At 39.2% G+C, this 27,738-nt stretch overlaps 1 protein-coding gene across 11 annotated transcripts in view; it reads right to left on the bottom strand.

The window, feature by feature from the left end:
• The window catches only part of Lrrc7 (leucine rich repeat containing 7), a 479,632-nt gene that overhangs the window by 245,607 nt on the left and 206,287 nt on the right, over positions 1 to 27,738 (bottom strand). For all 11 annotated transcript variants that reach the window (XM_028890385.2, XM_028890382.2, XM_028890380.1 and 8 more), the window contains one exon: positions 5,897 to 6,014. In XM_028890385.2, coding sequence (XP_028746218.1) covers positions 5,897 to 6,014 — 118 coding nt within the window. The remainder of the gene's footprint in view (positions 1 to 5,896; positions 6,015 to 27,738) is intronic.

Here is a 27,738-nt window from a genome sequence, read left to right on the forward strand (position 1 = left end):
TGAAGAATAACCTATAAAATATGGTAGTATTTTGTTGAAAATTTAAACTTTAATTCTGACAGCAAGAAGGGTGAAATGATGGTCATAAATATTTACATGTGCCTGTGAAGTTTTATTCATCTAAAAAGAATATATTTGCAATGAATATTAACACTACATCTCCATGATAGACACGTTATCTGATATTCTTTTCCTCATAAAAAGTATTCACTAGCTTAAAACTTGAAACCACATAATATTTTAATACTGTTAATTACCATTACTGTTTTTAATGAAATAATGTCAGAAGGAACATGAAAGATATGTTAATACAGAAAGGTAGAACTGTTGACTTAATTTAGAAATTCAGAGTCCTCACAGAAACAATGGCATTTGAATATTGAATAGAGTGAAAGTAAGCCAGATGAAAAAGGCATGGAAAGTGATTTATGCAGAGGAAGTTGTGGTGATATATTGTGCACCCTAATAAACTTGCCTGAGGCTCAGATGACAGAGCCAGTCACTAGATTAAACACAGAGCCAGGCAGTGGTGGCACACACCTTAGATCCCAGCACTTGAGATCTCATGTCTTTGCTTGGGAAGCAAACATGCCTTTAATCCCAGGAAGTAATATGTCAGGGCAGAGAAAGGTACATAAGGCATGAGAAAATAGGAACTCACTTGCTGTGGATATCGCTCTGTATAAATAAAATGCTGATTGGCCAGTAGCCAGGCTGGAAGTATAGTCAGGACAAGCAGAGAATTCTGGGAACAGGAAGGCTGAGTCAGCAGATGCTGCCAGCCGCTGCCATGAGTACCAACATGTAAAATACTGGTAAGCCATGAGCCATGTGGCAAGGTATAGATGTATAGAAATGGGTTAATTTAAGATAGAAGAACTAGATAACAAGAAGCCTACCGCATCCATACAGTTTGTAAACATTGTAAGTCTCTCTGTGTTTACTCAGTTGGGTCTGAGTGGCTGTGGGACTGGTGGGTGAGAGAGATTTGTCCTGACGGTGGGCCAGGCAGGACTGGAGAAAACTTCAGATACACTCACTCTCTTTTGGCTGAGGATTTCATAGAGGTAAGACCTAGTGGCTGGCTGTTCTGCTTCTCTGATCTTACAGCTTTCACCCTGATATCTAGCTCTGGGATTTTTATTAAAAGACCATCTAAGATTTGAACAATAGGGAGTAATACAAGAAGAGGGAAAGAGATCACGAATCTCTATTAAATGTTTGAGGAAGCTTTCTTGTACCCATACCATAAAGATAAAAAAATTGCCAGTCACCTGTGGTTAGAGTGGCACTAGAATGTAAGTGTTATTAGGTCAGCTGTGGAGACTCTTAGCTTTGTGTTTAGGAGCCTACACGCCGTCCTAGATTGAGTATAGCACCTTAGGTGGAAAGAAAAAATAGCCATGCTGGAAATTTAGGTGGCTGCTAGAGCTAACAAGTGCAGGATCAGTTTGGCAGTAATTGGATGAGCACAATTAGGAGGCTGTTTAAGTGGGTAGCACAGACCAGAGACAGAAGTGAGCTACAACAGTGGGAACTGAGAGTATGAAATGGTCTTTCCACACACATAGGACACAGCAGGCATGGTAACTGAGTGGACATGAAATGGAAATTGAGAATAAATCCTTTCATTGATTGTCTCTGTGGATCACAGTAATGTAAGCAGAAGTCTGGAGAACACATTTGGGTGGTGAAGTGTTTGGTTTTAAACGTATCATGTTTGAGGTGTCTGTGAATAGAGTTTCATGATCTCTTTCCCTTTTTTTGTGACTCTCAGTCCTTTTCAGTATTTTCCAGCACTCAGTTAAAGCATTTAGAAGTTCCCAGTGTGTCAGGTGGGATTTTATGAGGAGTCTCTAATGTAATATCACATAAATATCATTGTACTTTTTAATATGATAAATGTAACAAGATGGCTTCAACATTGTGCTCATAACTCCAAATAGAAAAGTGAGCAAGACAGTCTCTGAATATTATATAATGTACCACATATAGAAAAATAAAAAATGAAAAGTAATGCCTAGTTAGCATGTACAAAGCCCCAGGCTGGATCTCCAGTGTCAATGTCACTTCCCCATGGGAAAAGGTGATGTCAGTTCAAAACCATTTACAAGGCAAAAGTTACCACAAAACAGGCAACTATACTATGCAATACTTACTTTTACACTTGATCTTAGCCAAAAGGCCAAGAAGCGATACTTACTTTTATTTGTTTAGATGGAAGGAAAATTTCATAATACACACCATTTGAAATATCTTCTGTGTATGTGTGTAGTATATGAGTGTGTGTGTGTGTGTGTGTGTGTGTGTGTGTGTGTGTGTGTGTGTGATGCAGGTATACTTGGAATGTTTTTTGGGGGAATTTTTAAACATAGCTTATTTCCATTATAACTCCTGGCCTCCTTGTACTCTTTAACCAACCAGCCTTCCTTCCTTCCTTCCTTCCTTCCTTCCTTCCTTCCTTCCTTCCTTCCTTCCTTCCTTCCTTCCTTCCTTCCCTCCTTCCTCTTACTATTTATTTATATATTTATTTATTTATTTATTTATGTTATAACCTGACCAGTTTCCCCTCCTTCTTCTCCTCCCATTCTCTCCCTCATCTCCCCTTTACCCCCCCCCCCCCGTCCACTCCTCCACTGTTTTTGTTCAGGAAGGGGCAGGCCTCCAATAGGTATAAACAAAGCATGACATATCAAGTTGCAGTAAGACTAAGCACGTCTCCTTATATGAAAGCTGGGCAAGACAATCCAGCATGAGGAATAGGTTCCCAAGAGCCAGCTAAAACTCTAGGGACAGCCCCTGCTCCCATTGTTAGGAACCCCACAGGTAGACCAAGCTGTACAACTGTCACAGATATATGGAGGACCTAGGTTTGTCCCATGCAGGCTCCCTGATTGTTGGTTCCTATGAGCTAGATTGGTTATTTAGTTTCTGTGGGTTTTCTTATGATGTTCTTCACCCCTCTGGCTCCTACAATCCTTCCTTTCTTCAAGGGATTCCCCTAGCTTGGCCTAATGTTTGGCTGTGGGTCTCTGCATCTGATGGATCAGTTACTAATGAAGGCTCTCTGATGACAATTGTGATAATCACTAATCAGGCTAGGAGTCTTAGCTGGGGTCATTCTTGTAAATTTCTGGAAGTTTCCCTTGCATCAGGTTTCTACCTGTCCCTGAAATGCACCCCCGCCCAGTCATGTCTTTCAGTATTCTCCTTCTCCATCTACCCCCTAACACAATCAATCCCCCAAATTCTCATCTCCACCTGCTCCCAGTCCATATTGTAGATCTTTTCTATTTCCCCTTCCCAGGAGATCCATGTATTCCCCCTTGGGGATTTTTTTAAATGTACAGAGGACTCTGTTGAGATTATAGCATTCAGCAAGAGAGGAAAGAACCTGGGATCAGGAAATTGTATAACTCCTATGTCACCAGGGTCTATCTTGATGCCATTTTGATGACCAAGAGTGATGTGACAAGAAGTAAGATTAGGGTCTAAATGAATGGTCAAAAGCAGCTTTAGACTCAGTGAGTTCAGGTATTACTCAAGCTTTTGCTCAGATCGACGAGTCCTTGCAGGGATCCATCTAGAGATATCGATCTATGTTCTATCCCTGTGCTCCTGCTGTGCTGCGGTCTCTACCCACCCAGAAGGGTTATTTCAACTGCCAGCTGAAGTAAGTGCTGACTCTACTCTTTTTTCAGGCTCCTGTTCTTTCTTCACTTGACAGATTCCTGAAAGATGAATTAATCTCCTTTGAGTAACTGCCCAGGTCCTTGTCACAGCACATGGGGACAGCTTCCAGCTATAACGTTCTGAAGGGCTGTTTGTGTGATTGCCAGCTGTGGTCTGGGCATTGTCAGCTCACACCCTTGCAATCCAATGTGCACCCTGACATCTCTTACATGCCACTTTGTATAAACATTTCCAGGATATGGAGGTAAAGCGAAGTAACAGATTCAGTCTTCTAAAGATGCCCATAGACTTCCTTCTTAGGAAAGTAAGGGAAATTCATAATTTTAGTGTACAAACACCACTGAAAATTATTATATGCTCTCAGTAAGGTTGCTTCTCAGGAACTTCAGTTTATATATGGTGGAATGCTGTCTTATCATCTTTAAAAATAAGGTAAGTTTTAATTTACTTGTACTGTCTATTAAACCTGCCCAAAGGCCAGATGTGGTATCAGCCTTATTACATTTCTTAGAATTATAATTTGAAAGTAAAATTTGAAATATAAATGCACATAAACATTTTGATAGTAATAACACATAGATTTATAGAGAATTTTCTATAAATCTATCATTTTATAAACATTTATTTTATTTTATTTGTGTATGCATGCCATGTCTGTGCGGTGCTCACAGAGGCCAGATGAGAGTCCCTTGGAGCTTCAGTTACAAGCAGTTGTGAGTCACCTGATGTGGGTTCTTGAAACTGAAATTAGGTTTTCAGGAAGAAATGTATATTTTCTTAAATGCCATCTTTTGTCTTTCCGTAAATATATTCCTACAAAAATAAAAGTGGATATGAGGCCCCTCTCCATGGGTCTAAATCTGGTTGCTATTCTTTCTCTAGATCTGTAAGTCTTTCTTGGATTGTCTTCATGAGAACCCCCCTGAGTGGCCAGTTAGCTTAGCGTGGAAGGTTGTTTAAGTGCCCAGTTGACACATGTATTGTCTCTTTCAAGCTAAATTTGGGATTTGGACCCTTTTTTATTAATATAATAGTCTTAGTTAGTCTTCCCATTCTCTAAGAATGCATGTGATCAAGCACTTACAGAGTACTGATTATTTGTGGGTACCTATCTTATTTTGCCATTGACACTGTAAACCTAATGATGACTCTCAACCATTTAATCATGAATTCATTCAGAATTTGTTGAGAATGCATCCATCCTCATCCTAAGGATGGCCTTCAGGTTGAATGTAGCTTTACACACAAACATTTACTCAACCTTCCATAACTATTTATTTAAATATCTAAATCATTGTCTTAGATACAAGTTTTGTGAGGGAGGACTTGCTCTTTTCATGCCTGTCCCCTTGGCACCAATAATACTGAGTAGAGTAACCATTGCACTATTTGTACGTGACCATGGACATGTTTTTCACCTGAGAACTTAATGATGGTAGGGCTGTGCTTTGTATCCACAAATTACCTTATCACAATCCTTTGAGCTAGATCTTTGATTCTAATAAAACAGGAAGCTGAAGTCATTTGGAAGGAATGAGGTCCTACTGAGTGAGTTAGAACACCTGAGATGGTCTGAAGGCCCAGTTTCCTCCAGGAAACCCTCAGAGAAAATATCAACATGAACATCAATATTAGCACCAGTGTCAACAAAATCACCAAGTGCATGAATTTGGCTCAAAATACAACAGATATGACTGATCCCTGATAGTTTTCCAGGCTCTGCTCAAGGCATTTGGAATGTGTCAGTAGCCAAAATAGTAATGCCTCTCTTGCCATCTGATAGAGTTTGTGATCTGGGTCAGGAGAAGAAAGGCAATAACCCTGGTGAATAAGTGAATTCTGTGCAGAGGTGAGTACCAAAAGGAGAGTGGAACCCAGGGAAGCAAATGGGAGGATTGTTTCAAGGAAGAAAACAGAGCTCATTGAGCAGATAATATTCTGAAAGTGAGGAATAAACCTAGCAGAAGATGAAGAATAGTTTAGAGAGTCAGAGTGTATATCTAAGTCCAGAGAGGAATAAGATTTGGGGAAGTCAGCCATACTGTGAGAAGAAAAGGAGAGGTTTGTTATCTTTCAGGTATGTCTTACAATTTAACTCTTAAATAGAACTTAAATAAAGAAAAAGTTATTACTCACTAAGAAAAAAAATTAGAAGACATTTTCAGTAAAATGATATGAAGGTGTTTGGAGATTCTTATCTTACCATTTTTACTGATGTCGAGTTCTTTCAGATTAACTAGGCTAGCAATAGAGGTCGGCAGACTTGAGAGGTCATTATCAGGAATGCTTAGTTTCCGCAGAGCTTGACAGTTGAACAATTGCTGTAACAGAAAAGAACAACTCGCTAGTTAGGCCACAGTTTTATTAGACTCACTCATACCTAAACTCAGTGGCAAATTTGAAGTAACCATTTTTTTTTAATCAATGTGACAGTAAAAGAACAATTAATAAATTAATTAATAAAGCCTCACTTTCTTCCACACTCAAATTGGAATAGCTTCACAACCCGTTCAGCTGTTAGTGCCTCGATGTTTTCTCCCATACACAGATAAACAAAACAGAACAAAATGAAAACCAGGCAGACAAAAGCCTAGGAGTTACCCTCTGCATTCTCACAGCTAATGGAATCACCTTAGCTCTCTTTATTTTGCTGTTGTATTAGATTTCAAAAAGTCGTATTTCCTGAATAAATACTTGTATGTTATCAAGAGCTCTAGCACATCAGAATACCTACACTCACAATCTTTTGTGTCCCCTTGCATTGCCTCATAAATCATTAGTAGATGAAACATAGGACGAAAATTCAATCAGGCTCATTTCACAGTTCTATGATTCCAAAGTACTAGGTGGGGGAGAACCAAGTGCTACAACTGGTTCTGGAACTTAGCATTGTTGAAACCACTGGTGGGTTGAAGTGTGTTTCAGAGGTTGTTTCTTGATCTACTTGACAAGTATAACAATGGGGTAAGACAGCCTGCATTTTCAGCAAGACATCAATTTGGGTGATTTCATATAGGTGTTTCTAGTACTATACTGTGAAAAACAACTCTAATTTTTTAAACTCTGTTCAACTCATCTTGATTACTAAAGACATGAACAGTTGGAAGAGAATTTTTTATTCATTTCTAGACGAATTATCTTAATGAGATCCTTTCTGACATTTCTAATTCTGCTTTGCTGAACTTCCACAGATGAAGTCTGGTAATCATGACTACGCAGTTGGCCAACAGTATATTTAACTACCATTTCTTCCTACACATATTTCCTTATTTATAGGAAAAAACAATGCAGCATACGGCTGTTATTTCTTAACCCATTAGCTTTTTAAAAAGGAGATCATATGACTTCTTACATAAGAGGAAATATGAAGTCTCCTACTTTGGGTTAGTCATCTTGGGTTCTTTATAAAGATTATTTGCTACTCGACATGACGTCAGAATTACTTTTTTCAGCATTCTATATAGAAATGGACTTCCTCTTTTTATAAAACTTTGAAAGAGACATTTAATGGATTCTTTGAAAGACATTCTACCTAACCAAATAGGAAACACATGGTTAAAGTCCCAGAAGTTACTATCAACTCCCTTCCAGTGTGTGCTATCTAGTAAGACAGTGATGTACTTTATGAACATGCAATGTAGTTAGTTACAGCTTCACAGTCAATTATCTCATCATTGATTTGGGTAAGACTTACTAACCACTCTTTCTGCTGATCACTACAACCATTTTATGAATGTTAAAACTAAAGATTTTTAAAATACAGTCTTTTAAGTCTTATTATAACAACTAACTTCTCAAGTGCACTCAAGATTTAGCAGAAATACTAGTATTCTTCAGTTCTGAATGAAGTAACATACAAATTTTTAAAAACGGAAACTCCTTTACACACTCTACCAGGGAGAATCCAAGCAGGATCAGGCACTGACCCCAGATCAGTGTCTGGTCAATCCTGACTGCTTATTGCAGTGTTATCACTGAACTCAGCAGTTCTCTTGCCTCTAGAGAAGGGATGCTAAACCATACAATTTGAGACTTGAGAGAGTGAGATGTTATATCAATTCTAAGCCTCACAGTTTTCTTCTACTAATGTTTTTGTTATTTGGAATATACTATACAATCAAGGGTAAATTATTTTTGAGGGCTATCCTTTTTCCAGATATTCCTACATTAATGATTTATCTCATAATATGGGTCTTTGATTTGATGAAGGAAGATCTTGTAAAGCTATATTATCCAGAAAAGTTGGGTGACTGTTAGCAATTAAAAGTACATTAATGTACAGTATGATGGTCTGTTTGATACTTTTCTAAACAAAACAGTCTCTTTGGAGGCAGAGTCCTGCTCAGCTTTCCTGCATATCACATATTTCTCCTTCTCATTTACCACAGGACACTTTTCTGTCCACAGTTTGTGCTGAGCAATAGTTTTGAGAGTGCTGATAATTAAAGGAAAATGAGAAGAGTGCCGAACTCCTGCTGAGACAGGCTGTTTTGGACAGGAAGCTTTAGAGATGTAAACAGTGTCAGTGGAGCCTGCATCAAGTTTCTCTTCTGAGTGAATTCTTTGAGTCATGCCCTCTACAAAGCTAAGAGCCCACGCACAGCTTTCTCAAGATTCAAATTTGAGTGAAAATAATGTTCAGTCATTATATATATATACACACACATAAACAAACTGTATTCTTCAATATAGGGGAAATAAACATAATTAATAGCTACTTAGAGTCAAATTGTTAACTATATGGGTATCCTGATTTTCATTTGCTAATATCTCACATTTTTAAAACAATAGAAATGGGGTTGGGGATTTAGCTCGGTGGTAGAGCACTTGCTTAGCAAGCGCAAGGCCCTGGGTTTGGTCCTCAGCTCTGAAACAAAAAAAAGAGAGAGAAATGTTTTGAATCGCATTTGTGCTAGAGTGCCATTTCTCTTTAGCTAGGGAAACAATTTAACTCTGACGAAATTCTTGGGGTCTCTGCAAACTCCATAGCCAGCTGAATAACAATCTGCATGAGGCAAGAAGGAAGTCTAGTTCAACATAACTTAGTAGCAGTGTTGGTTCAAACATAGAGGGTCTGACCCTGAGCTGTTTATTTTATTTTAGGCATATTTAAGCACAGCACAATTTTGGAAAGAAGTTTTCTGATGATAGCTAACTCAATCCCATGTGTACAACAAAGCTTAAGACATATTTATATTGAAACGCTTTATAAAGTTCATATGACATCTTCCATAAAGATGGGGTTCAATTGACTAAGAAACAATGCTCAATATAAAGGTCTAGGGAAAATGACTGGGATAAACATAAATGTCTGAGGGAGTCAGGTGTGGGCTGGCTTTATAGATAACACAGAGGTCACTTAGGCTATTGTAAAGTACATGTGACATCTCCTATAAGGTTGGATTCTATTGACTGACCAACAGTGCTAAAGGTAAAAGTCTAGGATAAATATAATAGCCTGGTGAAGTCAGGTGTGGCCTGGTCTTACAGATAACACAGGTCACCATTACCAGGCTATTAACTACATCCATTCCCAGACTTCTGGGTGAAAAATAGGTCATTCATCTCTTCCCTTAAAGAGATAATATGTTTAATGTTTCTGGCTTCCCCAGTGCTTATCTGTGAGCATAAGACCCTCTTGCTCTCTAAATTCTATAAGGTATCATTTCATTCATTAATTTCTAGAGAATTGCTTACTTGTGTCTGTTACAAACTAGACCTATGTGGCAACGAATACACGGGACATTACCTGAGATACTAGGAGTCATCCCCTGGGAACTAGACTTTGTGTTTGAATACTTAGACACACATGTAAATGCCCTGTGTAAATCTGTACTGGGGTATCAGAAATGTACACACAGGATCTGGGCACTTGATGGATTGGGACAGAACATCAGCAACGGGAGAAAACCTCTCTAAAAAAAGTTATGAAAAGGAAGAATCTTGAAGGAATCTGATGGGAGTGTCCATGCTATGCTTCTCTCAGTTGCCATTTCAAACTAGTTTTAGACATTCACTTGATAGTATGAGGGGATCTGGATCTTAGAGAAAGTTCCCTGATTCTGTTTGTATTAAAGGTGTGGGTACTGGATGTAGAATGAATCTTAAAAGGTCTTATTAATAAAATCAAACCTGGGGCCAGTTATTAGGATGAATGCTGGAAGATCAGAGAAGCAGAACAAGCCACAGCCACCTCACCTTGCCAATTCCTCAGCTGGTCCTGTTTCCTCAGACTGGAAGCCTTCCAGTCCTCATTCAGAATGAATCTCAGCTGAACTGTGCTGCTCAAAGCCTAAAAGCTTAACTAGCCAAATGATTCTAGTTTCTGGTCTTCACGCCTTATATATCTTTCTGCTTTCTTTAATCCCTGGGATTAAAGGTTCACTTTCTGGGATTAAAGGCGTGTGTCACCATGCCTGGCTGTTTCCAATGTGGCCTGGAAATCACAGAGATCCAGATGGATTTCTGCCTCTGGAATGCTAGGATTAAAGGCGTGTGCTATCACTGCCTATCCTCTATGTTTAATATTGTGGCTGTTCTCTTCTCTGACCGCAGATAAGTTTATTAGCATGCACAATATTTTGGGGAACACAATACCACCGCAACTGGATATATGCTGAATGTCAGTATTGCCCTCAAGAGCCAAGCTGAAGAAAACATAAATTGTCTCTGAACCCAAGAAATAGGCAGGACTTGTATCAGGCAACAAAGTTTCAATATTCATGGGTAATTGCAAAGTGCTGAATATACAGTGAAATAAGCTGTTAGAGTTGCTACATCAAAACAAAAATCCTGCAAAGTAAATGTGTTTAATATGTCTGGATAACTAAGGCAGGATCTGAAAGCATAATGATGAATCGAGATTATCAAAGAGAAGTGAGTGAAGGAGAAGATTAAAAAAGATTAAAGTCAGATGGAGGAAGTAATGGCAGATCTGATAATAAGGAACAATTAGATAAACATGGCAAGAAAGACACCAGATAATCAAGAAGACTCCCAAATGACACAGAAGAGAGAACAAGAAGGTTTTGTTGGAGCACTAGAAAAGTGAGTGCAGAGAAAGACGACGAGGCTGATAAAGGGTGTCAGAAAGGCAATCTTCACTCATCTACAGGAGGCACAAACTCAACAAATTCCGAACAAGAAAAGGGAGAGGGAGACAGAGAGAGAGAGAGAGAGAGAGAGAGAGAGAGAGAGAGAGAGAGAGAGAGAGAGAGAGAACACAGATTTATTTGAATTTTCAGAGCACAAGGACCAGAGCATCTCTAAGTTGCCAGGAGGAAAGATTTCCTTTGAAAGTTGTGCAGAGGCTGGAGGACTAGCACAAGGATAGCTCTGTGTTGTGTAAAAACTTTCTGTACACTGTGAAGATATGTCATTCTGATTGGTTCAATAAAAAGCTAAATGACCGATAGCTAGGCAGGATTTTCAGGCACACAGGATGCTGGGAAGAAGAAGAAAGGAGTCATCAGGGAACACAGAGCAAGCAGGATAGGCATTACACAAGTGAAGTAATAAAGCCACAAGGCAGAAAGTAAATTAATAAAAATGGGTTGATTTAAGTTATAAGAGCTAGTTAGAAACAAGCCTAAGCTATCAGCTGAGGTTTCATAATTAATAAGAAGTCTCTGTGTCATTTAGTTGGGAGCTGACTGGCAGGACAGAGAAAGACTAGCCATATAGCTATGGTTGACAACAATTTTATATTATATTTTAAAACTATAAAAGAAGACTTGGTAGTTCTCAGCACATAAAAACAATAAATGTTTTTATTTATGGAGGAGATGAGACTGCTAATTATCTTGATTGGACTGTCACATACTATGGATATGTATTGAATTTTCTCATAGAAACCCATGAACATGAATAAACATTGTGTCAATTAAAAGCAAAAAAGTAAAATGTAATTAAAAAAACAAAGGTGAATTCCCAAGAATTAGAGTGGGGATTCACTAGATATTAATCTTCAAAGAACCAAGAATAATTTTATATTGACAGTTTTTTTTTTTTTTAAAACACAAAGTACAAAACAACAGCATTTTAGATAAGGACCAACTGAGTTCTTTACCAAGAGTCTCAGACTAAAGCAACTGTCAGAAGATATCATTAAATACAAGAGAAAATGATTCTAGAAGAGATGTCAGAGTGGAAAGAAAGATTAAATAAATTTAATAATATATAAAAAGCAAAGTATGGGTAAATCTAAATAGTCATTGACTCTATAAAGCAGCAATAAAGTGCTAATTATTGGCTTAATAAACAGGGCAGAGCTGAAATTCTGAAGAATGGAAGTGTTTCTGTCAAGAGAGAGATGATTAGATTAAAAAGTCTCTGGTAATTAACCTTACAGATCTTCTATAGAGAAAGGTCTGAGAGTTACTGCATGTTACTTTTAAAAATCTTGCATGGTCTCTCACTCATAAGCTTTCAGGGCTTCTCTGTTCTTCAGGAAAAAGTACAGACTCTTCCTTGTGGCTTTTAAGGCACTCATCTCTGCATTTCCTCATCCTACCACATCCTCCATCTGCTGTGCCTCCTCCATCATCTTGCATAGCCCACTCTGCCTGCCACTCCTGTTCCAGTCTCCAGCTGATGCTGCTTCCTCTCCTGCCCTACCCCATGTCCTGCCTTCTCCTTTACACTCAGACTGTCTTAGCTGTTTGCATGCTCTGCCTTTGTTCTTGTATAAACCTTTATTGCTTTTGCTGAGCTGGTAGCACGGATGCTCATGTGTGTGAGGGCTGCACTGAAGGTTTTTCCTGTTCCTGTAGATTTGACAGTGTGCCATGCAAGGTCTTCTTTATTTCATCTTCTTAGTGAGGAGATGTTACTTCATGAATATTATTATGAGGAGGAATAATATAACACAGAAGGAGTCCCATTTCCTGAGTACCTGTTACATAAGGGCAAGTCACTAGGCTTCACTGTAAAAATTTTTATTCTTACAACAGTATTGGAAATATGTCATTCTTAACTAGTTTTGTAGAGAAGAACACAGTTTTTTATAATGTATAGTTAGCAAGGGTAAGAGCCAACATTCACATACACATCTGTGTACCTACCAAGCTGTCTCCAAAGCAGCACACTTCCCATTTTTCAAAGATCTATGCTCTGGAAAGGTAACTGACATCTGACAGGAGTGAGAAAGGTGGGTGAGCAAGACCAGGGACATGAGTGATACATCTCAGGAGGGCTGACAGAAAGCTCACTGAAGACTATACAACAGCAAATATGCAACTGGAGAGACATCTGAGTGTATGCTATCCTAAAGTGTCGGCCATATATTATTATGCTTTGCACTGGCATTTTGTTACATGCAGGCTTGGAGATTAATGGCCACTATAGCAATGATATGACATGCATGTGAATGACTGTATGTCAAAACATAGTTCCTGAGGGGAGGAAATTAAAAAAATAATCATTTAACTCCCCACCACAAGTAAGAGGATTATTTGGGAACTTTTTTTTTTCCTGGAAAGTTGCATGTAAAATGGTAAATTTTCAACAAGAGGGCTGTGGGTGCCACTGTATTTACAGGGCAGGCTTTGTTCTGGAAAAGGACTAATGTCCAGTGAACTGGTATCTCTGGTTGGTTTCTTAGAAGTTCCTCCTCAAAGCCTGCTTTCAAATGTTCAAGCAGTAACACTTGCAACTTGGTTGCAAAGCTCTTTCAAGGAAATAATTACTTTGTATGCATTACAAGAAAATGTAAAATTCCTTAATTAATACAAATGTAAATAATTATCTTTATTTAGGAAAGTGGCAATTCAGAAATAATAGGGCAAAAATAGTTTTATATGCGTATTTTGTGAAATTGTAAGCTTCCAAATAATACCTCCCTTTCCTCCTTTTCATCCTTTCTTCTTCTCATCTCTCCCCACCCTTTCTTCCCAGACAGCTGATGTTCAGCCAGCACCTCTTTAACAACTATGCAGTGGCAGAACTCGAAAATAGATAACAAAAATACCCTTCCTTGAGTATTCAGTCACCTATAAAGAGAAATGCCATACATCTAGCTAAATAGGATTCCAGAGAAAGGAATTATAAGATGACACCAGATGAAACATTTCTGGGCTCCATCCTTAACCTAGAGAACCTGTATCCACCCTAAGTGCTTATTAGCAATGAATTAATTTATTTCTTCAAATTTCTGTTTGTGAAAAAGAATTGTTCCTGTGACTAGAAGTGGGATGATGGGAGATGAAAACATCCATATGAACAATGAGAGCACCATGTAAGGTGGAATTGATATCGGCAAGGAGGGAGGCAGTGAAAAGGAGAATTACCATTGGATGTCACAGAAGGGAAGGGTTTCTATCCAAACAGAACCTGAGGGTCTTTTGCAGTGAGTGGGGCATAAATATGGCAGCTGTAGGGCTCTGCAAGACCAGACAGGACTAGGTAAGATTTCAGCTACAGGAAAAGGGAACAGTTTGGCTCTCCCTAGTGTATTTGGCAATATAGAATATGCTATAAGGAAGGGATCTCTCTTATGTCTTGCAGAATGATTGCAACAACAAGTTCCTAGGCATTTCATCTTAACAAATGAGAAATACTGTGCCTGCTGTTTCTAAAATACAGATCTTTTCAGCCACAATTTGTGCAAAGATGCTGGGTTGTTTTTCCTTTTGGAATAGCGGGGTAATTTTAGCATTTGTCACTGTCTTCAAAGAGTATATATTGGAACGCTAGAATTACAGCTGTTGGCTTGAAGATAGACGGCATAACACATTTCCATACTTATCCTATTCACTAATCATATGCACTTAAAATTTAAAGTAAAAATCTTTAACTTACATTTCTATGATTATTTGGCAGTATCAAGCTAATAAAACCTGAGAAAGAACAAACAAATACTGAGCAGAAAAATCATACCTTTGGTTTTTTAATTTTTCCAGTTTCACTGTTTCGGAATATTTGGAGTATACTGTTTTGTCAGTGCTGGGCACTGAGCCAAGACTTTGCTTTGCATGGCATGCATTCTACCCTACACCACACTGTAGCTTAGGGTAGATTCTGATAACTATTAAACTACAGAGTGCAGTATGTGTGTCAGGTAAAGATTATTTTGGAGTTCTCTTTTGTTATATTTTTGGTGACCAGAAGTTTATATGATTTTTGGTTATTTGGAATTTAAGGGATCATTGGCTTTGTCTCAGGGGAACAATCAACATAGGTATGAACAACTGGGTTCTATGGCATTTGACACAGAGTTTGATAAATGGTCACCAGAGCATCTATTGCTACTTCTCTTACCCTTGTGTATTCCCATGATCCACTTTTACAAAATCACACTACAATTACTTGTGCAATGAGTATGTAGTAAGAACAGAACTTTTGACTGAATACTGTGTTAGCTCCTGTTGATTTAAATATTGAACCAAACTTGTCCTGACTTCCACAGGCGTGTGGACACAACAGTACTATTTGCTTCATCTTGTGTCTGTGGACATAGAACAAACATACAATATATATGTCATGTGAGCAGTTGCCACAACAATCTGTGTATATGATTATAAAAGGAAGCTCAGAAGAGCATGAAGTGATTGTATCAGAAAATGAAGGATGAAGGCCAGGAAAGAAGAGATTTTAAGATGAGGGACAGAGTGGATGAGAGGAAGAGGAAATGCCATTTCCTGTTCAGGATCAACCCTGTGAAACTGGAGGCTATAAGGGCCACTGTAGCCAGACAATGGAGGCTTCAATTTTAGCACTTCAGGCCCAGGCACACAGGTTTTTCCAGAATGTAGAGAAGAAGTAGGGACAGGCTTTAGCTTTTACTGTGGCTTTGTCATATTTACATTGGAGATATATCGCTGGTGGCTGTGTGGAGAACAAAACAGGGAGAAAGGGATGATGTAAGAACTATCAATAGGAAGATTGTTCTGTCAGTGTCCTAGAGATGACAAGAGCCAGACAAATGAAGAGAGACATTTAACAAGCAGCTGGAAAACAAAAAATGACAAGACACAGGCTTGTTTGGAAGGCAAGTTGAGAAGAAGTCAAGGAAGACAATGTTCCAACTCATGAGTAGTTACTGAGATGAGAGAAACTTTGACAAGAGAAGGAGATAATTAGGCTTGTCAAGAATGAAGAGATCACAAAGTGTCACCACTTTTGAAGACTGAGGTAGTATTGAGCTGGGTGATAGATTTCTGAGCCTTCTGTGTGGTGCTGAGCATGAGAATGGATACCATGTAAAATAGGCCAGAACAGGAAGGGCCCTCTTTCCCCACACCTGAAGCTAGGACTGGAAACATCACAAATGAAACTTCATTTCCTGGCATGAGGGAGGATCCAGCTCCATATTCTATTTGTCAGTTCAGTCACCTTCCTTGAAACTCTCCAGGTTCCTTGTTTCTGTGGTTTTTCTGCCTACTAGGGTCTTCCATACCAGGCCCTGCTCCATATCTCTGAATTTAGTTTCTTCACAGGCTAGTGACACTGCTTCACTGACGACTGAAAAAGCTGCTGTTATTAATGTTAATGAGAACATTGGCATGGTGAACATATTTTACAAGGTTTTCTGTAGTCAACCCTTAATTATTTAGAACAAAGAAAAAGAGCCATTATTTCTGTTGAAGACAGCTGACATAGAAAAGACTCTATTGAGGCCATAGAAATTAAATGCAGTACAATTAACTTGTATTGCCCAAAAGGAAAACAAATCTTTAATTCATCCACTTAAAATTTAAAGAAAACAGAAAACATCCTGAGCAATAAATCCCCTCCCTTCTCCCTCTCAACCAATCAACAGTAAGGCTCCACTATGGCCAGGAAAGCAGGAAGTGGTGAGGGGTTCTACAGAGAGGCCTTTAGTGATTCTTCTGAGTCTGACAAATCTGGTGACTGATTCAGTGCTGCTTCAGGCTCATTATGGAAACATCAAGTTGCCTCATTGCATGGAAAGAAGAGCTAGTTTCAGAAATTCATTTACATTAAATTTCCATAAATTGTGGAAGGAGTAGCTGTAAAATTATTTTCTCTTGCTCTAGATCACTGTTAATTTAGAAAAGACCATTTAATTTCTGGAACATAGAACTATCATATCTCAATTTATAGAAAGAAAATGAGAACAGTTTTGTGCTGTTTACAACATAATGGCTGATGAGAGCCACTGCTTCTTGTTAAAACATGCATGTCACCCCTCATTCATGTGTTGTATTACTTAATCTCAAACAGTAGAGAATTGCCACAAGGTCAGTTGACAATAAAATTGAAAGACAGGCAAAATATTTTTTGCAAAGTACGAGATATTTTTCTATTTCTCACAGGAGAGAACTCATGTTAGAACATTCTCTAGACTAGGGTTCATATTCAAGATAGCCTAACTCCAAGGTATGTTTTCCACTACCCAGCACCAGTGTGCACTCACATTGTTCAAGGAATGATTCTTTCTCTTTGAAGCCTAGTCAAGTGTCTCTTAACCTTTCTACTCCAAACTTCTGACAAGGCAATAGAATGAGTAGTATTTTTGTCTCCATGTTCAGGTAAGTATGAACTCCACAACTTACTCGTGCTTCTATTTTAGAAATCTTTCAATTATTGGTCATTATGGCAGGATGAAGCACACATAGATTCTTGTGTTTCCTCAGTTATAGTCTACTAGCTTCTAAAGGCTAATGCATGTGGTGGTTTACACAGTTGAAGAGAAATCAGTTCTATGAGAGGTCAGACTCACAATTTCTCTCAAGTAATCTTATGTTCTTTTAGAAGTTTGGATTTGCTAGGAATGGACCAGGTCAACTAAGATTTCACAGATTTCTTCAGGCTCAGAGTACATGACCTTCCTGCTTCTGTATAAAGAGGAGAATCTATAGTCTACTCTTGGTATAATCAGACTGTTTTCCTAAAGGATTGTCTTATCTTAGTATTATCAGCAGAACTTTTAAATGGATTTCCACAGATTTCAGGACAAAATTCAAATCTTCCAGTTTAGCACAAAAGGCTTCATCATTTCAGCCTCAATTCTCTCTCTTGCTTTACATTCATACATGATGTGGAACTTTCATTCTTATCAATGCCTTGCTCATACCTAGAAATACACTCACTTCCTTTCCCAAAAGCTCCTGCTCATCCCCTATGTCTTGCTTGCAATGTTATTCCTTAGGAAGAGTGTTTTGTTGAATTTATAAAATGCCACTTGATTGTGCATTTTAGCAGACACACCTGATAGTGATATTGTTGAACCTATGCTTTCCGTGCTAACAAGCATGTAAGACTTTCACATCCCTGTTCCCTTATACATGGATCACCCAGTGGAGAAATAGATGAGATCTACATGAGCAAACTGGGGGGTAATGGAGGGCAAGGAATGGGGGATGAGAACATAGGTGAATGGGAGGTTCAAGCTGGAATAGGGACAGAGTGGGAGAGCAAGGAAAGATATTCCATGATAAGTGAAGACATTATGGGAATAGGGAGAAACAGAGTGCTAGGGAAGTTCTCAGGAATCCACAGGGATGATCCCATCATAGACTACTGGCAATAGTCCAGAGGGTGCCTGAACTGGCCTACTCTGGTGATCAGATGGCTGAATACCCTGACTGTTATCATAGAGCCCTCATGCAGTGACTGATGGAAGCAGACGCAGAGATCTGTGGTCAGGTCCCAGGCTGAGCTCCAGGAGTCCAATCGATGAGAGAGAGGAGGGATTCTATGAGCAAGGGACATCTAGACCATAGTAGGAAAAAGTATGGAGATGACTAGCCAAACTAGTGGAAATGCATAAACTGTGGACCAATAGCTGAAGAGCCCCCATGATACTGGACTGAGCCCTCTGGATAGGCAAGACAGTTTTTTTTCTTTGTCCATCTAATTTATTCCCCTGGGATAAAATCCTATCTACATAGCTACAGCTCTGTACTCAAGCCTAGTTCTATTTTTAGGCAAGACAGTTGTTTAGCTTGAACTGTTTAGGAGGCCCCCAGGCAGTGGGATCAGGACCCATTCCTAGTGCATGAGCCAGCTTTTTGGAGCCTAGTGCCTACTGTGAGACATTTTGCACAGCCTTGGTGCAGAGAGGAGGGCGTTGGACCTGCCTCAACTGAATATACCAGGCTCTGCTGAGTCCTCATAGGAGAACTTGCCTTGGAAGAGGTGGGAACAGGGATGGGTTGGGGGGAAAGGGTAGGGGACAGGAGGAGGGAGGAATCTGTGGTTTGTATGTAAAATGAATAGAAAATCTCTTAATAATAATAATAATAATAATAATAATAATAATAATAAGCTGAAAAAGCAAAAAACAAAAAACAAACAAAAACAAAAAAGAGAATATAACCTGACACACAGCTGATACTTAGTGTTCCAGTGATTTTTTAAATTATTATTAAACTAAATATTATTGTTAGAGAAAGTACATGTTGAGTTGAAAACACTTATGTTCATAGCAGCATTATTTGTAATAGCCAGAACCTGGAAACAACCTAGATGCCCTTCAACCAAAGAATGGATAAATAAATTGTGGCACATATACACAATGGAATACTACTCAGCAGAGAAAAACAATGACATCATGAGGTTTGCAGGCAAATGGATGGATCTAAAAGAAATCATCCTGAGTGAGGTAACCCAGACTCAGAAAGACAAACATGGTATATACTCAGTCATAGGAGGATACTGGATGTGGAACAAGGATGACTGGACTGCTACTCACATCACCGGGGAGGCTACCTGGAAAACAGGACCCCAAGAAAGACATGGGGATTGCCCAATGATGGAGAAATGGATGAGATCTACAGGAACAGCCTGGCCATGAGTGGGGGTAATGAAGGGCAAGGGCCGAGGGAAAGAGAGCTTGGGGGAGTAGAGATCCCAGCTAGACCAAGAACAGAGAGGGAGAACAAGGAAAAGGAGACCATGGTAAATGAAGACCACATGAAGAAGCAAAGTGCTAGAGAGGCCCACAGAAATCCACAAAGATACCCCCACAATAGACTGCTGGCAATGGTCTAGAGACAGCCCGAACTGACCTACTCTGGTGATTGGATGGCCAAATACCCTAATTGTCACGCTAGAAACCCCATCCAATGACTGATGAATCTGGATGCAGAAATCCACAGCTAGGCCCCGGGTGGAACTCAGGGAGTCCAATTATCGAGAAAGAGGAGGGTTTATATGAGCAAGAATTGTTGAGACCAAGGTTGGATAAAGCACAGGGATGAATAGCCAAATGAATGGAAACACATGAACTATGAACCAATGGCTGAGGGGCCCCCAACTGGATCAGGCCCTCTGAATGGGTGAGACAGTTGATTGGCTTGATCTGTTTGGGAGGCATCTAGGCAGTGGGACCAGGTCCTGGGCTCATTGCATGAATTGGCTGTTTGAAACCTAGGGCTTATGCAGGGTCGCTTGGGTCGGCCTGGGAGGAGGGGACTGGACCTGCCTGGACTGAGTCTACCAGGTTGATCTCAAGTCCTCAGGGGAGGCTTTGCCCTGGAGGAGGTGGGAATGGGGGGTGGGCTGATAGGAAGAGGAGGAGGGCAGGAAGGGGGAGAACAAGGGAATCCGTGGCTGCTATGTAGAACTGAATTGTATTGTAAAATAAAATAAAAAAAGAAATTGAAAAACTAATCTTAAACTTCATATGGAAACATAATAAACCTTGGATAGCTCAAACAATCCTAAAAAATAAAAGAACTCCTAGAGGTATCCTTTCAAGTTGTATTACAGATATAGTAATAAAAGCATAAAACAACCATATTGATCAATGGAATAGAATTGAAGACTCAGACATAATCCCACACACATATGATTTTTGACAAAGGAGCCAAACAAATATATATTGGAGAAAAGACAGCATCTTCAACAAATGGTGCTGGTCAAATTGAATGGCTGCCTGAAGAAGAAGGAAAATAGATCCATCCTTGTGGTGGTATTCTAATTGTACTGAAATGTGATTTTGATTGTATGTTAATAAATAAAGTTGCCTGGGGGTCAGAGCTATTAGAGCCATAGACAGAGTGTGGCGGTGGTGGCACACGCCTTTAATCCCATAGATCTCTGTGTGTTCAGGGATACAGCCAGCATTGGAGACATATGCCTTTAAGACCTAGGGGGCTGTACATTCAGACAGTGACGAGGCAGTCACGTGTTTGGGTTTACAACCAATGAGAAGGCAGAATGACTAGAAAAACGACTTACACACAGGAAATAGCTCCCTTTCGGGAAGCTGGGACAGCAGGAGGAAGGGTGAGATTTTAGCTCTGAGCTCTGACCTCTCGGCTTTCTCTTTTACATTGTTTCTGTGTTTCTTATTTATTAAGACTGTTGGATACATCAACACAACCTTATCACCTGTATAAAACCCACCTCCAAATAAATCAAGGACCTCAACATAAAGCCAGATACACTGAATCTTATAGAAGAGAAAGTGGGAATAGGCTTGAACTCACTAGTGCAGGTAAGGACATTCTCAGCAGAACACTGATAGCACAGACACTAAGGGCAATCAATAAATGAGCCCATTTCAAAATTGAATATTATGATTTTCTTAGTTTCTTAGTATAAATATTACAATATTTGATTTTTTCTTTTAGTTCATATATAAGTCTGGTCAAACATCAATTTATAAAGAGATTTCTAGGCTGGAATGTAGCTTAGTGGTAGAGTACTTGTTAAGTGTGTACAATACCCAGAGTTTGAAAACAAAAGTGATATAAGCTTAATTTGTGTTAAAAAAAAACTGTGCTATCCTCCAAGTGGACAACCTTCAGTCATCATCTACCTTCATCATGCTTCAGTGGGCTTAAATTCAAAATGAGGCTAACAAAATCACCTGGAAGAGTTGTTCTGACGAAGGAACACCATTGGCCCAGTATACGAGTGGTCATTTCTGCCTCTCTACCAAAGAAAGAACATTACAAAGTATAGCTGACATACACATTTATGACCTCAGTCCTGTCATGTGACCCTCCTCTGTAAGCCTAAAGTCCATCTTCTCAGCACATTGTAGGATCACTTCCTCTCACCATTTCAGTTCAGTGAATTTCAGAACTTCCTTTCACACACTAAAACCTCTGTTGTTCACAGCAAGTTTCAGTGTGCATCATGTCCCTCAAGTCTTACAAACTATTTTTTTCTGTACTGTGTTTTCTCCTTTCGTTCTTGTTATAATGATTGAACACATCTGCTTCTCTCAAAGTCAGCTTTTCACATATTCAGCAAATCCACATTCTTTACCATAAGAACATGGCTCCTCCAGTTAAGACTGCAGTTTCCTGCATCCAATTTCTTTCTCTGTCTTTAGTTTTATATATACAAATGAGCTTCAGTGTCACTGATTTAAGCAAGGAGTTCCTATCTTTTCTTTCAAAATGTATTTTTTATTTGATGTGTGTGGGTGTTTTGTCTGAGGTATGTATGTGTACTAGGTGAGTGCCTGGTGCCCTTGAAGACCAGAAGTAGGTGTCACATCTCCTGGAACTGGAGTTACAGAAGGTTGTGAGCTGTATGTGGGTTCTGGGAATCAAATCTGGGATCTCTGCAGGGCAACAAGTACTCTGAACCCCTGAGCCATCTCTCCATCCCAAAATGTCACTGATTAAAAAAAAACACCAACAAAACAGTTCCTTGCTTTGAACAGGCTTCTTCAGCTTGCCTACCTCTCTGTCCCTTGTAGTGATGTCTTGCAGGAGAGTCTATTTGTTGTTTCTTCAGTCCCCATTCTTCACTTCACCTTGACACTCTAATGAAGAAACCCATTATTTCCATCTACAAAAACAATGCTCCATTCCTGTTCTTAGTGTCATAGTCTCCATCCACATGTCCTCTTCTTGAAACACTTTCTCTTTTTTCTCAGTTTCCATGAGAACACATACTTTTTCCTGCATCCTCAGTGGTCTTTTATGCCTATATTCTAGCTCTGCAAATGGCCGTTCTTTCTAGTTCTTCTCTCAGGCCCTAATCTTTCAGTTCCAAACTCATTCCATTAGCCAAGTCTGTTCCCTTCACCTACAAAACCTAGTCTGAAGGTTTCTTTTGTTTTGCTTTGTTCTGTTTTTTTTCCATTGTTGGATTTGAAACCTCTAACTTTCTCCTGAATTACACCAGTCTCAGTCTCTTTATTTTTATTTTTCATTGGTCATGCTGTATTCACACTGCACCAAAAATAGCACTTTAAAAAAATTAGTGAGTTCATATTCATAAAATGCTTTATTTTCACTTAGAATAAGATCTCAAATTCAGTATGATTTTGTCCATCAGCCCTTGCCAGCCTCTTGCACGGGTCTGCCCCACTCATCAAACAGTCATCCTCTTTCAAGTTCTTTAACTATTGACTTGGCGTGCAAATACTCAGCTCTGTCCTCATGACACTTCCCTGTCAGTCAGAACAGAACACAAAATGTCACTCTTCATTGCCATATCAACTTTAAGTGGACTTTCAGAAAGTCCCCACTTCATTTTCATCAGGACACTTGCTACTACCTAACATTTACTGTTTAAATTGCTTACTTTTGAAAGTAAAATAAATTTTGTGAGAATAGGAACTTGGTTTGTCCAATAATGAACCCTGGTACTTAACATAGTATCTGCAGAAAACATGCAGAATGAACAAATATGCCAATTCATATACTTTACCTAAAATCAAGGGGCTTATATATGATTTCCACCAAATGACAGTAAATATTAGTGAAGGGGCTGTTTATTAAGTTTCCACCAGATTTACTCTACAGATACAGCTGAGAAATATGTAAGATATGAGTTCTCACTTGAAAGACTGAAAATATCCAGAAAATGCATGCAATAGACAGAGGACCCCATTATTTAATGACACACATGTCTAAAAGTAACAGACATGTAAATTTCCCATGTGAAATATTTTAACAATAGGAATATGAGTAAGGAAAGAAATCTGGATCTGATTTTCTCTACAAGAGCTGTTTCTATTCATTTGTCCCCCATTTTTTTCTGCTACATACCTGCAAACTCAACCTAAGTTCTCAATTGCTGTGAAACAATCTGTCCACATGAATATCAAAATCTCTAAAATCTAAGAATGCATTTGGAGAATGATACTCCAAGAAAGAGATTAAACAGTGAATTCTTGTTACTTTTTTATTACTTACACGTATATATGAGACAATTTTATTCTGAATGTACTTTTATATATCCAGAAAAACACTGTTTTCCACACTGAAAGTCAGAATAATGTGCCCTAGATATTGAGAGGAAGTAAGGAAGTAAAAAAAAAAAATGTGTTCTTTTTTTCTCATCTTTATTTAAATCCAGAGGCCTTCTTATATCTATGTGGTTGGCAATACTTATATAAAGTGCCAAGTTATGGACAATTTCACATTTATGGGAGACACTCAAAAGAGTTATAGTCAGCACAAGGCAGTGTCATTGGTCAAATGGCAGTTTTTATGTTCCATATTTCCAATTTAGGTCATTTTTGAACTTGAGCAAATCATTTGATAGTTCTCAATCATGATGATTGTTTGAGCAATTAGTATAGAGATGTAAGTAGTTTCATCTATTTCAAAAAGATTCTCTTTTAGTAGTAAGATGAAAAATCAATGATCTTTCAAGTTTTCACAATCTGTAATCACATCTATTATTTAGCACCTCTCAGCTTGTCACCTTCCATCAATGGTTCCTTCAGTTACATTAGACTTCTCACAATACAGGAAAGTGTCTTGGTTTTCAAATAATTGTACTTAAGGATTTAGCAAACATGGCTTTAGACTAAGGAGCAACTAACAGATAATTAAAAAGAAAATATAGTTGAAGATATGTGATATGTGGAATATTGGAGAACACATGTGTGATAAGTATGTGTGTATGTGGATGAGAGCAAGTAGGTGTACATGAGTGCTTGAGTGTGCAAGGTGTACACATGTGTTTATGAGTTGTGTGTGTGCATGCATATGGTATATGTGTTCACAAGTGTAGTTGCCTGTATGAAAACTACCCCATTACTCCATTATAACCATGACCTTCCTTATAAGACAACTTCACTAGGTATTTGAAGATGCAGGAGTTTGAATCTTGAACAAATGTCACAGTTACATGGGGTCTTTGGAGGCAGATGATTCAGATTATCCAGGTACTGCAGAACCTGGGCAGTCACCTCGAAGTCTCTTTTCTGTACTTTCCAAATAAAGTTCTTCAGGCTATTCTTGGCTTTATGAGCCAGCAAATGTTCATCTTTATCTAATGTGGCCATAAAAAATGTGACAGGCACAACTATAAATCCATGATACACAGTAAACCCATAGCCACTGGCAGGCAGCTGTTTTGTTATAATATTGAATTTATTATTGTTTTGAAGAAGCAAACAAACTTTGTTAAACAAGTCTCTTTTCATATTAAAATGAGCCCCCTTGTATGTACATTTACATGATGGCGCATGTGTGTGTGTGCACATGTGTGTGAAGGCAAGAGGTCAATGTTGGGTGTCTTTTTTTGTCATTCTTATTTTGGGAACAGGATCTCTCACTGAACCTGGGTATCAGTGAGTCAGCCTGACTGGCTGGCCAGAGAGTCTCTAGGATCTGTCTGTTTCAACTCCAGTTCTGGGGCTTGCTGATTCATGCCTGTGCCCAGAATTTCACATGGGTGCTGGGGATTCAAAAGCAGGTCTTCCTGTTTATGTGGCAAGCACTTTACCAATGGGGCCATCTACTTCCTAGACCCTAAAGAAGCCATTTCTTTATTTTATGTAGCAAAGTTGGAGTGTATGAAGAAACAGTTCTGACATAGATGTAAGCATGAGTTATTATGAGAAAGAGAAAGAAGAGATGCTTAGGAAAGAGTTTCATGTATCTGAGGTAAAGGAGTGGGCTTCTCAAGAGAGTGTCTAGCTATTTCTCTTAGCTCAAGAGTTATAGAATATCTTTTTTTAAAAAGTCAGTTAATAGATTCTGCATTGTCTTGTCTTGACTGTAACCACGGGGAAGGAACGAAAGTCTGTTCACATCTGCCAAGGCGAAGAAGCTGTGGCTCCAGGGGCCCGACCTGCCTGAAGCACATGATACTAAATGGCAGGGGTTTTGTTAAGCTGGGCATTTTCTTTATTTTTTCACAGCCTTTGGTGGGTTTATTTAATAGCAAAACACTGGGCAGAATAGAGTACATGGAAAACAATTGCACAAAGGACAGGAAAACCCTGGACTTTCTATTCTCATCACAACAAAACTCTTACATTTCAGTGGTTATTACTGATTTAGCCTTAAATCATTGACTTTAGAACTTTATTTTTTATTTAACTAATTTGTTTATTTTACATCATGACTGCATTTCCCCTCTCTCCTCTCCTGCCATTCATTCCCTTCCATCACCACCACAATCTACTACTCCTCTGTTTCTATTCAGAAAGGGGCAGGCATGGATATCAACAAAGCATGACATATCAAGTTTCAGTAAGACTAAGCACCTCCCCTTGTATTAAAACTGGGCAAGGCAATCTAGGATGAGGAATATGTGATATTGTATTCCCCAAACGTTGTGCATGCTAATAAACTTATCTGGGGTCAGAGACAGAGTAGCCACAATATTAAACATAAAGAATAGGCAGTGGTTGCACACACCTTTAATCCTAGCATTCCAGAGGCAGAAATCCATGTGTTCAAGGATACAGCCAGGCATGGTGACTCATCATGCCTTTAATCCCAGAAAGCAAGCCTTTAATCCCAGGGAGTGGTGGTAGAAAACAGAAAGGTATAAAAGGCGTGAAGACCAGAAACTAGAAGCATTTGGCCTGGTTAAATATTCAGACCTCTAGCAGCACAGTTCAGCTGAGAGCCATTTGGATATGAGGATATAGAGCTTTCAGTCTGAGGAAACAGGACCAGCTGAGGAATTGGCAAGGTGAGATAGCTGTGGCTTGTTCTGCATCTGATTTACCAGCATTCACCCCAATAACTGGCCTTAGGTTTGATTTTATTAATAAGACTCTCTAAGATTTCTGCTACAGGAATAGGTTCTCAGCCAAAACTCTAGGGACAGCCCCTGCTCCCATTGTTAGGAGCCCCATAGGTAGACCAAGCTGTACAACTGTCACAGATATGTGGAGGGCCTTGGTTGGTCCCATGCAGGCTCCCTTTCTGAGGATGTCTTTTTGTATGCTGTGAATGTGTTTCTCTGATTGATTGATAAATAAAATGCTGATTGGCCAATAGCCAGGCAGGAAGTATAGTATAGGCGGGATAAGCAGAGAGGAGAATTCTGGGAATAGGAAGGCTGAGTCAGGAATCACCAGCCAGACACAGAGGAACTGAGATGTAACATGTGGCAACTTATAGATTAATAAAAATGGGTTAATTTAAGATGTAAGAACCAGATAGCAAGAAGCCTGCCACAGCCATACAGTTTATAAGTAATATAAGTCTCTGTGTGTTTACTTGGGTCTGAGCAGCTATGGCCCGAGCAGGACTGGAGAAAACTTCAGCTACACTCCCTGATTATTGCTTCAGACTCCATGAGTTCCTATGATCCAGATTAGTTGTTTTATTTCTCTGGTTTTCCTTGTGATATCTTTGACCCCTCTGGTTCCTACAGTCCTTCCTTCCTTCTTCAGCTTTGTTTATTGTTTGGCTGTGTGTCTCTGCATCTGACGGGTCAGATACTGGATGAAGGCTTTCTGATGACAATTGTGGTAGTCACCAATCTGATCACTGGACATGGCCATTTCAGGCTAGGAGTCTTAGGTGGGGTTATCCTTGCAGATTCCTAGGAGTTTCCCTTGTACCAGGTTTCTACCTGACCCTGCAATTCATCCCATTTCCAGTCATCTCTTTCAGTACTCTCCTCTTCCATTCACCCTCAATCCAATCCCTAATGTTCCTATCTCTACCCACCTCCAGTCCACCCAGTAGATCTATTTTCTTTTCCCAGGGAAATCCATGTGTCCTCTCTTGGGCCATCCTTATTACCTAGCCTCGCTGGGTCTGTGGATTGTAGCATGGTTATCTTTTACTTGAGTAGATATGGTGTTTGTCTTTCTGGATCTGGGCTACCTCACTCACGATAATTTTTCTAGTTCCATCCATCTGCCTTCAAATTTCCTTATGTCATTGTTTTTAACAGCTGAGTAATATTCCA

This window comes from Peromyscus leucopus, chromosome 6 (genome assembly GCF_004664715.2).
Source record: "Peromyscus leucopus breed LL Stock chromosome 6, UCI_PerLeu_2.1, whole genome shotgun sequence".
NCBI classification, from domain to species: domain Eukaryota; kingdom Metazoa; phylum Chordata; class Mammalia; order Rodentia; family Cricetidae; genus Peromyscus; species Peromyscus leucopus.